The sequence below is a fragment of the Sturnira hondurensis genome, unplaced genomic scaffold, assembly GCF_014824575.4.
Source record: "Sturnira hondurensis isolate 20B ecotype Veracruz unplaced genomic scaffold, ASM1482457v3 Scaffold0006849, whole genome shotgun sequence".
NCBI classification, from domain to species: Eukaryota; Metazoa; Chordata; class Mammalia; order Chiroptera; family Phyllostomidae; genus Sturnira; species Sturnira hondurensis.
Window position 1 is genome coordinate 3603185 of NW_028079480.1, and position 12504 is coordinate 3615688.

At 44.8% G+C, this 12504-nt stretch overlaps 1 protein-coding gene across 32 annotated transcripts in view; it reads left to right on the forward strand.

Moving 5' to 3' along the window:
- The window catches only part of SORBS1 (sorbin and SH3 domain containing 1), a 229659-nt gene that overhangs the window by 165596 nt on the left and 51559 nt on the right, over positions 1-12504 (forward strand). For 10 of the 32 annotated variants that reach the window (XM_037050873.1, XM_037050870.1, XM_037050874.1 and 7 more), the window contains 4 exons: positions 518-632; positions 5746-5829; positions 9709-9774; positions 10322-10423. In XM_037050873.1, coding sequence (XP_036906768.1) covers positions 518-632; positions 5746-5829; positions 9709-9774; positions 10322-10423 — 367 coding nt within the window. The remainder of the gene's footprint in view (positions 1-517; positions 633-5745; positions 5830-9708; positions 9775-10321; positions 10424-12504) is intronic. The other 22 variants (XM_037050881.1, XM_037050882.1, XM_037050885.1 and 19 more) reach the window with 3 other exon arrangements.

Sequence of the window (12504 nt, forward strand, 5' to 3'; positions counted from 1 at the left end):
GCACTGTCTTATTTAATCCTTGCAAATGGAGTCCTTTTTCAGATGAGGAAACTGCTAAGGTAGCAAGAGGTAAAGTGCTCAGCCTGGGTCACCAGGGAGCAAGTACTATCGCGGGGATTGCAACCGCCACCCACTGGCTCTGCCAGGCACACTCTCTCTCCCTGCACCGGCAGGAGGGGGAGGTGCAGGCGTGTGTGGGGATGATAGGCTCAGGAGAGCAGAGCAAGGTGAAGAATTCTTTCAGAGAGAGCTTTGCTGCTGCTGCTTCCTTCCCTTCTCTCTGCTTTCTAGGACCTGGTTTTCTAGGCTCAGGATACCTCAAGCCTTTTGTGAAGCAAACACAGAGATTTAACTGTTGTATTGAGAAGGGAACCAGCACAACTAAACGCTTTGCACGGAGTCCAATTTTATGCTTCGGATATAAAAATTCCTTGGTTAGACGACAGTCAGCCCAAGTCAGAACACGTGGGATGCCAGCTTTCGTGAAAATAGCTCTAATAGGATTTTCTCTCTACAGAAACGACTGGGAGCCCCCAGATAAGAAAGTGGATACAAGAAAATACCGTGCAGAGCCCAAAAGCATTTACGAGTATCAGCCGGGCAAGTCCTCCGTTCTGACCAACGAAAAGATGGTAATGTGCATATTGCAGTTCTCTTGTCCCCCCAGCCCCTGTTCCTCAGTCCGGATGCATTGTGCACTTGGACTGCTTTCTTTCTCCCTCGAGATAGGCTTGCTTTGTTTAGAAGACAATGAATAAATGAAGTATTTCTACCCTTTCCACTTTTGCAGGTGTTCATAAAATAAGTCCTCTGTGAAAGAACCTTGTTGCTGTGGTTTTCCGGCGCGTTGCGTGCATGGCTTTAATAATTCCAAATTTTCTACTAACGTAAAGATTGATTTTGCTGCTGTCTTTTTTTAAACATCTAACCATTAATTTTGCAGGCTTATTACTAACTGGACTAACTTCGGGTTTTTTTAAAGTGACTCTTATTTGAACATGCATACATTTAGTAGAAGTTACAACTCTTACGTCGTTAAAAGCTAAATAATTAATATGTTATGATTTGGTGGGGGAAGTGCTTGGTTGTTTAAAAACGTGTTGTCAGTCTTCCTTTTCTGACAAGTGTAATATCGAGGGAGAATTTCATGTTCAGTCTGGTCTGTGGTTCCCTACACAAGTTCATGTCTGCAGGCAATTACAAGTTGGGGAAATGGCCTGCAGGGCAGAGCAGACCAGCCTGGACAAGCCGCCTCTTCTGTACACGGGGAAGAATTTGTACAAACCCGTTAGTTTCCTGCCTGCCAATCACACTTCCTTTTACTCACCCTTCATTTGAGAAAAGCTGATTCAGGATTCTGAACACGGTGAAAGGGATTTTCCAAAGCTCCATAACCTTGCAGCCCTCCAGCTGCGCCAGCAGGATGGAGTGACCTTACTGAGGACTGGATTTTATTCAAATGCTGTGACCACACTGGGTACAGAATAAGCCTCTGAAATGTGGGCGGGAATTGTTTTCCCTCTGCCTCTTCTGCTCTGCGTGTTTTTTAAGGAGTAATTGATTTGGTTTTTACTGAAATAAAAATGTGACATCTTTAAAAGCACAAAGGGATGAGTCATTTTAATTAGGATAAAGCAGCTTGCAGAAATGCTTTAGAGTTGCCATTCTCCAGCATTTTCCGTGCACCACAGTTGTTTTAAGCAAAACGTTCAGAGAGGAGTGGAGAATTTTGCCTGACTCCACCCTTCATTGAAGGTTCTCTTCCTGTTAGAAGACAATAAACACAAAACATAACCTTCCACACAGATGTTCCTGGAAAGTCATGCTTTGGGTGTATCCCTGACATCTTAATTTCTTCTTTGTTTTCTCCTTTCTTTTGGTTCATATTCATTTGACCACTATTCAGAACGAGGGCAAAAAAACCCACATAATTTTATTTTTCCCCTTGATCTCAAATATCTTCTGTATAATTCCTTGGGATCATTTATATTGTTTTTACAAACCCAGAGGAATAACATGTAGTACCCGACAGGGGCTCTCTTGGGAGAGCTGTCATGACTAGGCACCTGGTGCAAAGCACCATTGGCAGTCCAGGCATGGGACAGGGTACACTGCGGCAAAGTGCCTCCACTCTGCTTGGCATTCTTCTTCCAAAGAGACGTTTTTCATTTTAGAGAGGAATTGCAGTCACAGCTTCATCTTTTCCATCTAGTCTTCATAATAGTTGAATTAGTCCTTTGTGCTTGATTTTTTTTCCTGTTAACTTTGAACAGAAAAGTTGGAATGTGAGTTTCAGGGTCTGAGTCTTGCCTTTGACATCCAGTGTCCGGTTTGCCAGACCGTGAGGGGACACACACACACACACACACACACACACTCAGTTAACTATGGATAAGTATACTGACTAGTGACAGATGTAGAATCTAAATTTACTTTCATAAATACACAGTTATTTGGGGGGAAAACAATGCCTTCATTTCCAGTTTGAGGTCCTCCTGTCTGTGTAAGCCTGGCAGTGTAAATTGCGACCTCATTGGCACACTTGTGTGCAGAGGGTTGAACAGTGGACTGTAAGGCCTGCCTTAGAGCTCATCTAGTGTGAAAGCCAACATCCCAGAGAGAGAAAACACCATGCCGTCTTCAAACACCCCAACAGGAGATTTATGGCCTGGGAGACCTATTCAGCTCCTTTGCAAAATCATACGAAGTTCTTTTTAACAACTTGGCCTGCCTTACCATAGCGTGGATCCACTTTCTTCTCTCTGGTCTTAGAATTGAAGATCATTGTCAGAAATAGCCTTTTTCAGGCTTTGTTCCTGTTACTTTCCTCCAAATTCCCTTATAGAATGTCAGCTCAATTCAGCAAATATAGATAGATTAACTTTTATATGCCCGGCCTTGGGTTAGATGGAGGGGTCCCTGCTCCCATCTAACTGCAGTGGGAAGGGCAGACACTGAGGTAGTAATGACACAATGTGTATTTGAAGAGTAAAGTGAGAGGATTTACCCAGCTTGGCTTCTTCCCAGTTCCCAATTACTTTGAGTTCCCTCCTGGCCTTTCAAGTCTGTCCCTCGGCCCTGTTTTAGCCGCCCATCACCTGCAAACCTAGTGGCCCTGCCGCCTTGTCATAGCAGCATGGGAAGTGGAACGTGGTGTGAAGAGCACTGGACTAGGACTTGGAGGACCTGAGTCCAGCTTCTGAGTCTGCCCTCTGTCTTGGGGCAAGTCCTTCAACCTTTCTGGTCCTCAGTGTTTTCCTCTGGGAACCCAAAGTGTTACCTGGCCTGCCGACCTCCCTGAGGTTGTGAGTGAGAAGGTCTAGTGCAACAGTGCAGGTAAAAGAGCCATGAGTGTTACAAAGTGCTGTGCCAGTGAACACTCCGCATTCAGATTATTTGATTAAATAATTAAATGGTTAATTATTTAGTTAAATATTTTAATTATTTAATTAAAATCTGAAGCTAGTCTCTATTGAAGCAAAACTGTCCTTGAGGAGCATCCGGCATTTTCCTGGCATGGCCCCTCCCCTTTTGGAGGATTTTGCCAGGCTGGGGGAGGAAGAGCCCCTGGCAGCAGAGAACTTCGCCCGGTGCTGTGGAACCAGCCCTGCCTGCCAGTCCCCGGATCCTGGTGTGCATCCGGAAGGGCTTTGCTGTTAGTCCATTCCACAACTGGAGCAACAGCTGAGAGATACATGGCAAAATCGAGGAGGGATTTTAGCGCTATGTGCTGTTCCTCTTTAATGTTCTCTCTGGGGAGCTCGAAGGCCTGAGGCCAGCTGCTCTGGGCCCAAGTTGCTCGACCTCCCTCCCGATTCAGTCCCCCCGCACAGTGTTAACCTTGGCCGTGAAATGCTCTGCAGATGACCTTTGGTGATGAAGTGGGTTCATCCTTTCAGGTCTGCGTACCGAAGCATTCAGGCAGTTTCCTGAAGGAGTTGGTACGTTTTAATGATTTTTTTTTTTAAAAAAACCTGAACTATTCACAGAAAGCAGCTTATAAATAGTCTCTAAAAATAATAAACATGAAACAGTTTTCATGAAATCCCATCATAGTAGGATCCAGGATACCCCAACGTCTAAATTGTTTTTCTCCAACTAGTTGTGTCCTTGAAGGTGTTGGGCCTAATTTCACTGAATAAATGCAGAATCCATTATTTTATATAATTACAGCGCCCCTTGCGAAGGATCATGACTTCTGCCTCAAGGTTTGAGCCCCAATTCCCTAAAGACAATTGGGGGAGCTTTTAATCTGGACATTTATCCTTCTGAGTTCAACTAACTTATATTCAGTGAATTTCAGTTGAAGAAGGTTCTCTGCCATATTTTCCTCAATTTAAAACAAAAATAGAAATAAGGGTGAAGATTGTTATAAGGATTTAGAAGAAACGATTGGTGAAGGTCACTGAGAAAGTTTACAGCCATTTCTACCAGCTGCAAAAGGCCCGTTAAGGGCACGTGAAGAAAAACCGGACCGGAAGGAGCTTCTTGGGAAGTGGTCACGGTGAAGACAGGGTCACAGGACGAGCAGTCCCTTCTGCGGGGGTTGGAGCCCCAAGGGAGTGAAGCTTCTTATGCATTGCCTTTAATCTCAGTGGAACATGTACATTTTACATTATTTCCAGAACATCACCATCTCTCTCGTGACTCTCAAGGTTTTTTGAAACACACACACGTACGAATTTAATTCAGCCATGGGCCTCTAACAGTTTTGTCTGCAGTGAGCATGTCTCCTGTTTATGAAGGGGAAACATGATTGCTTTCCAGGCATTCATTTTTAACTAATTATTTCCAGAAGCACATGTTATTCCACAGGGAAAGGTACCGGAACTTTATAAATATTTGATTAAATATGGACTCCCATGGAATCAATGATCAGTCTGTGTGAACTACCTGAGTTCTATAAGTGAGAAATCTAACCTATTTTTGTAACATAACCGAGAAGTCCCCACCCCTGTTGTTCTGTTATCCGTCTTGCTCAGCTTCTCCCTCCCTTTAGTTTCTCCTGATCCTTTAACATTTATTTGTTAGAACATAAAGTATATCCTGTCTGTATTCATCTCCCCCAGGTGCTTGTTTAAAATGTTTTTCACTTGTGTCCTCTGTTTTTACTTATATCATCTCTCACTTTACTGTGTGTGGGACATGGTTTCTCACCTACTCATGTGCCATTAAAGATGCAGTATTAACAAATTGGCTTTTATAAAAGTGTCAGTATTTGCATTTATTTTGAAAACCTGAAGGCAGCCTTGCAAATAAACACTAAATCTGTACTAGGCTGTAAAAATCGTTTGCTCTACTCACCTGGCATAAATGGCTAAATGTTTGATGTGCTCACCAGGTTATCTGCTCATAACTAATAGTTCTTTATGAGGGGGAAATAAGGGCTTTCTTTTTCCCCACAGAATGGGACTAATGTCATAGCTGTATTCATATTTGTTGTGCAGGGCAGCAGCGTGGTGCGGCGTTCTCCATCAACAGTCCATCTGTCTTCTGCCTTAGGACTGAGAGGGATTCGCTCCCTGCTCCCTAGCCCAATGTCCCCATCTCTGTAAACACATCCTTCCCTGCCTGTTTTAGCCCCGTGATTTTGCCAATGTCAGTAAAAATGGATGATTGCTGCTGTTGAACGCAGTTGCTATGTATAGCTGGAATCCACTGCATCTCTACTGGCCTGTTCCTATGTAATCTTTGCATAATGTTATCCTTCTCTCTCTTTCATTTCCCTATCACCAACCCCTATAGAGTCGGGATATAAGCCCAGAAGAGATAGATTTAAAGAATGAACCTTGGTATAAATTCTTTTCGGAATTGGAGTTTGGGAAACCGGTAAGTTTAATAGCCTCAGTGGTTATAGACATTTTTGAAAATAATGCTGTTGATGCATTGTCGCTGCTAAAGAATCAGATCTATTTGTAAGGAATTCAGGGAGTGGAGAGCACCGTGTCGGCTGTCCCTGGTGGGATTGTCTATGCTCACCACAACCTGTAAGCTTTCCATTGCTTAACTTCACCAAGAAAGGACCGTACCTCCAAGTATTTCTTGCCAGAGATCCCAGAGAAACACGACTAAATTCTTGCTTGTCTTAGGACCTCCCACCACTAACAACAAATATCTCTTGCCTGTGGATGGCATTATATTGGCTGTTGGTTTAGTTCCTTGACCAAAGCCTTCAGGGCATCCTGAAGACAAGCAGGAAAATGCATTACCCACTGAGCCAACCAGCACTGTCATGTGTTAGATCGAACTTTTAAGGGCGCAGGTGCAAGGGAAGTGCCAAAGCCAGCCACAAAGGTCTCTCCGAGCAGATCTGACTCACAAATGTAAAACCCCATTTCAGGTGGCTTTTAGGGAGTGATCTCTGCGAGTTAGGGTAATAGTTCACAAATTTTGAAATGAGAGGAATTTCAGCAAATTTAGTGTTCAGCCTAATAATATTCTGCAGCTTCTCCCTGTTGTGTCTGAGTTGGCTGTGGTCCAAATTGATTTTTGGCACTTAAAGGAGGATTTTCTTAATATCAAACAGAAGGGAGAATTGAGCTCGTTTTTCCACTGGAAATGACTGGAAACTGACTTTAAAATTCCAGTTACTTTACATCTTCATTATTTCAACTGCAAAAAGAATTTACAGGTAGAAGGATTAAATGAATAAAAATAAAACATTTTCTTAGATGTTTGTATGAGACTTTAAGCATTGAATCCAATATTTGAATCACTGTGGTTTGGTATGCAAGTTTTATCTGCAGAGAGGAATTAACTTCATAGTTTAGTAAAATGTTAAATTCCATGGTGTGAATTTTTATTGCGATGAAGACAAAAACAAATTAAGCTGGTCTCTGGAACTGCTGAATTGATTTAACAGTGCTAAGCTTTGTTTCAAAGTTCACGCATTCTGAGTTAGGAGCACCTGACTTGGGAACATCCTGCCTGTTGCAGCAGACGTTCCTCCCACCTGGGCCCCTCCTGAGACACTGCGTCCTAATAGTAGCTAAGCTGTCCTGGGTGAACAGCGCCACCTAGTGACCAGTGGAGAGGGAAGCATCTAATCCAAAGCGTACACCAACTCCCCCTTCCCAAAGTTTGATGCGCACCTCACTCCTCCTGTTCTCTCCATTTTTTCTCTGCTGTCTGCCATTCAGACACCCACGGGGTCTGCCTCAGGCAGCTTTTTTCACATGCAAATATTTAATAGTATTCCAACCCTTCTCCTTTTCTTCTTTTTCTTAAAACCTGTTCAAATATCTCAGAAAAACCTTTTGATATATAGTTCCTCCCCATTTCCCCTCAAAAGACCGTGATTGGTATATATACTAATTCTAAATTTCCGTCAGGAGAACAAAAGCTATTAGCTTTAAATTATGGATAAGCAAGAGTTTGTGTCATTGACTTTTCAGGTCCCGTCCGGAATCCACAGTTGCTAGCTGTGTCCTTGTTGGCCAAGTAGCTAAATCAGTTCTATCTTAAATATTAGCTTTCAGGAAATATTACGACACAGTTTTTTCTAATTGATTGTGATTGGTTTGTAACTGCCTCTTCATGATTTAAAGAGATGTTTTTCCAAAAATGTCACTTTTTTAAAGGCATGAGTGTTGCTGGCATAAACCTCAGAGTCCTCCTTAAATGGGACTGCTACTTTTTTATGTAGGTCTTTTATAGTCTTTGAAATTTTTATTAAATTTACTGGGGTGACATTAGTTAATATAGGGTCAAATGGGTTTCGAACACACATTTCTATGGTACTAGATCGGTATGTTGCACTGTGTTCCCACTACTCAAAGTCAGACCGTCTTCCGCCACCATATACTGGGCCTCCTCTACCTCTCACCCTCCTCTCCGTCTTTTAAAGTAATAAAAGATAGTGCTTTTGAAGACTTACCAAAATAACTTAATGTCTATCCTGAGGAACAGTCTAGTGTTGCAATGAATGGCTCCCTACGGTCTAAGGCATTCTAGGGGTGGGCCTGCCACCTAGTGGAACCAAGTGGAATGACTGGACATGACTCCCAGCATTTGGTGAGAAGGTGTGATAGGGAGAAAATTTTTCTTCTTTCAACCTCCCTCCTGCCCCAGGCACGGCGGGCCATAAAAGAGTAAGAGACATGAGTAAAAAGTGGCATAAACTATGAAAGTTGTTTTAGAATGTTTTCAGTCATTCAGAAGCAGAGTGGAATCAAAACTCCTACCAAAGCCTGTGGGTCATCTTTCCTACTTTTTATTCCCTACCGACGCAGGACCCCGTTCCCCTGAGAGAGAAAGCCTGCCAGAACTTACACACTAGACATTCCCCCCAGACTCTGTGCTTCCTGAGCCCCTTCACTGAAAGGCACCTGAACAAGCTGAAATTTCAGCAAGATCCTGACTGTCATACCTCCTAGCTCTAATAGGTTGTTGTAGAGTATCAAATCATTCAAGACGCCAGCGACCATTTTGGGGAAGGTTGTTTAAAACCAATTTAATTTGTAAGCACTGTCTCTCTTTTCTCCGCTAAAGAAATGAGTAGGGGCGCCCTCAGTGGCCTTCGAGTGTCTGCTCCCCCATAGAAACCATCTGTGACATGTACAAAGTGCCTAAAGAACAGTGACAGTTGTTAACAGCCCTGTATGGACACACAGGTCACATCACTGGCCTGGTGCTGTCAGGGATGAATACATCTTGAAATCGGGTTGCTTTTCATTTGCAAATTCGTTACAAAGAGCCTGAGTGTTAGACCTTTTTTTCCCCTTTTTTCCCCTCTAACTTCTATAGAAATTGATATGATTGTTATATGCAAGCTCAGGGTAAAATGTCACAATGTAAACCAATTTGAATGCTTTTGTAGTTGGTTATAATGAAAATTTCACAAAATTCTGGGAGCTGTTAATGATCCCATTGCCTCTGAGGTCACTGTATAAGAAAGTTCAAGTCTAAATAGGCAGTGCAAGGTGGGTGGGGGTGGGGAGAGGAGATTTAGAATTGGCTTGTGACTTCCAGGTGTCCTGCCCTTCGATCCCCTCCCTCACGAAACTTACAGCAATTCGCGCAGATTTCTGTCGTGGGAATGCACCCAATTCTACCTTGGAGAGTTAAAGGAGAAAGCAAAGATAACCTTACAGTCCGCTGGTTAAATTCATCGTATAAACTCTGTTCTCTAAGGCAGATGGAAGGCATGGCTTTGCCATTAACATGTTAACAAAGTCTAGTAAACAGTGAAAGATTTTAAAAATTATCTAGATACACAGCACAAAATTCGACACCCGTTGTGTGTGTGTGGATATCGTTGCCACAAAGCACAGACAGCGCATGCAGGCCAGTTCACCCGCCCTCGGCCAGGTCTCCAAATTCACACACTTACTATTAACAAAGCGTGGAGTTCACAGTGGAGAGGACTGCTTGGAAAATGCGGGAGCTCGGTGTCAGTCCAGTTCAAAAGGAACAATAAGGAACTCTAAAGTTTCTGCTTTGGTGTAAATTGGTGTTAATGTTTTTGTTTATTTTTTTTCTTTGTGTCTTCTTTTAAGTTGTCAATATTTGAACTCCAACAAAGATTGACTCTTGAGACAGAGTCTTAGAAACGAGCGTCCCCGCCAGGGCCCACCCAGTCGCTTTCGGTCCCCCTCTCTGTGTCGGCAGCCCCCCCCCACGTGTGCCCCTCTTGGTTTGAGCCAGTCTCCGTGTTTGTCTTTATGTCTTTATGCTCATTTCTTCATTTCCTCCTCTGCTTCCCATCAGCCTCCCAAAAAGATATGGGATTATACTCCTGGAGACTGCTCTATCCTTCCTAGAGAGGATAGAAAGGTAATTCCCCACCCCCGTGGGCTGTGTGTGTGTGCTCTAGCGTGGTTAGAGTGAGTGTGTTGTGGGGTTTTCTTTTGTTTCCTTAAATCGCTTTTACTTTAAACTGATAACTTTTTTTTTGGCTTGGTGATTATTTAACAGTCTCTAAGACTTGTACTAATGGTTAGAGGTTTGCTTTTTTTTTTTTCCCTAAGCAATGACTTATTCTTCTGACACGTAGTATTTGTCACAGTCACCCTACTCTGAAAAGAGAGAAAATAGGTACTTCCTTGAAGGTAGGTTTTTGTTGAATTTATAGTTCTCCTTAGGAAGTAGAATCGAGTTTTGGCACTCAGGTCACTCAGGATGTAGATTTTCTGTGCCTAATGCTGCCTTCCCTGTCCTCATGGCTTTCTGTAATTCACAGTGAGCTCTTGTGTTAACCATGCCATCTCTGCCTCATTAAGATATAACACTAAAAAGTTCATTTTTCAAACTTAACCTGCCATTCTCTCTGCCTTTCCTCTAAACTGAAACATGCTTTCCCACCTTTTCTTTCTTGAACCAGACTAACCTAGAAAAAGATCTCGACCTCTACCAAACAGAGTTAGAGGCAGATGTAGAGAAAGTGGAGACGCTTACTAAGTCACCCAGTGCAGACCTGTCGCAGGTATTTCTGAGTTTTTCTCGTGCCACCACCAGTCCCCTTCCCGGCTCTGTTCTGTCCCCTCAGCTCCGCCGTTTTCGCTGTAGGGAAGGTGAGGAGTTTGTGCCATTTCCGTAAAGCTGCATGGCCTCCTGACTCCCGCTTTGCATTCCTTCCTTTCCCCCTCCTTCATTTTTGCTTCCATTTCTTTTGAGCTCGGCATCTTCCTTAAAGGGGTTTTTCCTCATATTCCTGGGTGGCTGGTGATTTAAACTGCCCCCCCCCCAGCTTCCTCTGCTTTCAGGGGTGACCCTCTAACTCCCCTTCTTCCGCCTGGGAACGCCTTCTCTGAGTTTTCAGGGAGCCTCCATCCGGCCGTTGTCATTGTGGCAGCCCTGAGGTTGAGGTCGAGGTCGAGGTCGAGGTCGAGGTCGTTGTGAAGGCGGGGTCGTGCACGCTGAGTGCCTCTGACGGGCTCAGCATTGTCAGAGCAGTCATATTGTGATTTCAAAGGTCAGAAAGTTCTCAATGAAAACACGCACCCCGGAGGCCAGACCGCCTGGCCACAAACAAACAAGCATTTGAAACTCGACCAGCACTGATGTTTTTAAATGGAGCTATGTCAAAATGTGGTTTATTAAAGGATAGGTCAGAAAGAGAGCGAGTCCGAGGTAAACGGGTTCCTAGTGGGGAGAAAAACAGCCCAGTATCTGCAGAACTGCTCCTAGGGCTCCCTGAAAAAATAAGAGAGGCCCTTACAAGGAAAGGGGGTCTTTACAGAAAATACAAAGGAATGCAGACACTGCTAAAGAGGCCAGGAAGACCCCCAGACTGCAACAGGAAAAGTGGAAATTGTGAGTGGATTCTGGTCAACTTCAGAACTAAGACAAGGAAGGCGGGTCAGACCACCAGCATGAGTGACTTGGGTACCAAAAGTCATGTGAGTGCCAGACTTAACCCAGGGCCAGGGTAAGGAAAGCAGGGGTTACAGCAGCACTGGGGATGTGGGAGCCTGGAATAGAGGCCAGGGAACCACTAACAGATTGGGGGAGTTGGGCTTCAGAAGCCAGAATCAGTGAAGGATGAGGAAGCCAGGGGCCAGCGTTAGGCCTGGGCTCCCTTCAGAACTGCCAGGAGGCACAACATCTGAGCCACAGTGCAGGCAGCTGAGACACAGATGTCACAGGCAGGGGCAGGGGGCTCTGCCCAGCCAGGGTGGAGCCAGCGTGAGGTTGAAGGTCTGAGTTCTCGAGTTGACAGCCGTGGCTGCAGGTGTATCCTAAAGTGAGTTGGGGTAGGACAGGGACTGAAAGCAGTCCAGATAACGAATGGTTCTGTAACCCCCGTGAGGATGGACGGCCACTGGAGAAGCGACCTCACTGCAGTTCCCTGAGGGTCACAGAGATGGCTTCCAGTACATGGCCTCCTTCCCCGGGGCAAGATGGGCACACAGAGTTGAATGCATAAATGGATCATCTTGCCATTCATTCAGTTAGCCGCTGCTCATTAGTCCCTAATACATATGAGACACGCTGATGGAAGTTCTAAATCAGCACCTAAAAATGGGCTTTGCCTCCGGGAGCATGACAGCTGAGTCACTCTCTTCTGCTGAAGAGAGCCAGCAGCACACAGCAGTGCCTGCTCAGAGCTAAGTGCATGGGAGGGGCTCTAAGTGCCAGAGGGAGGGAGGGAGGGAAGTCTCCTGGGAAGCCAGAGCAGACTGGAAGAGAGCTAGCTGAGATCCCAGAGGGTGGGACGCCGCAGGTAGGGGTGAGAGCAGGGGCGGCCCCTGGAGGCCTGGTAAGGAGCACAGACGTGAACATGTTGAGGATGTGCTCAAGGGATGGAGTAGAATTCAGCTGTAATAGAACATTTGGGGTGGTCCTAGTGGGAGCATAGGTTTGGGAAACAGGGTTGACCCTGGATTATAGAGACTCAGAAAAGACAACTAAGGAAGTTTTCGATGTTGCCCACAGACCAGGGATTTAATTCAGAAGTACTTCAGGAACAGTAGTGTCAGCCCTTGGAAATGCTGCCTCAGAGGGGGGCCGTCAGGTGGGGGCTGCTGGGAGGACAAGGAGGCAGGTAGTGGTTGAGAGCCCACC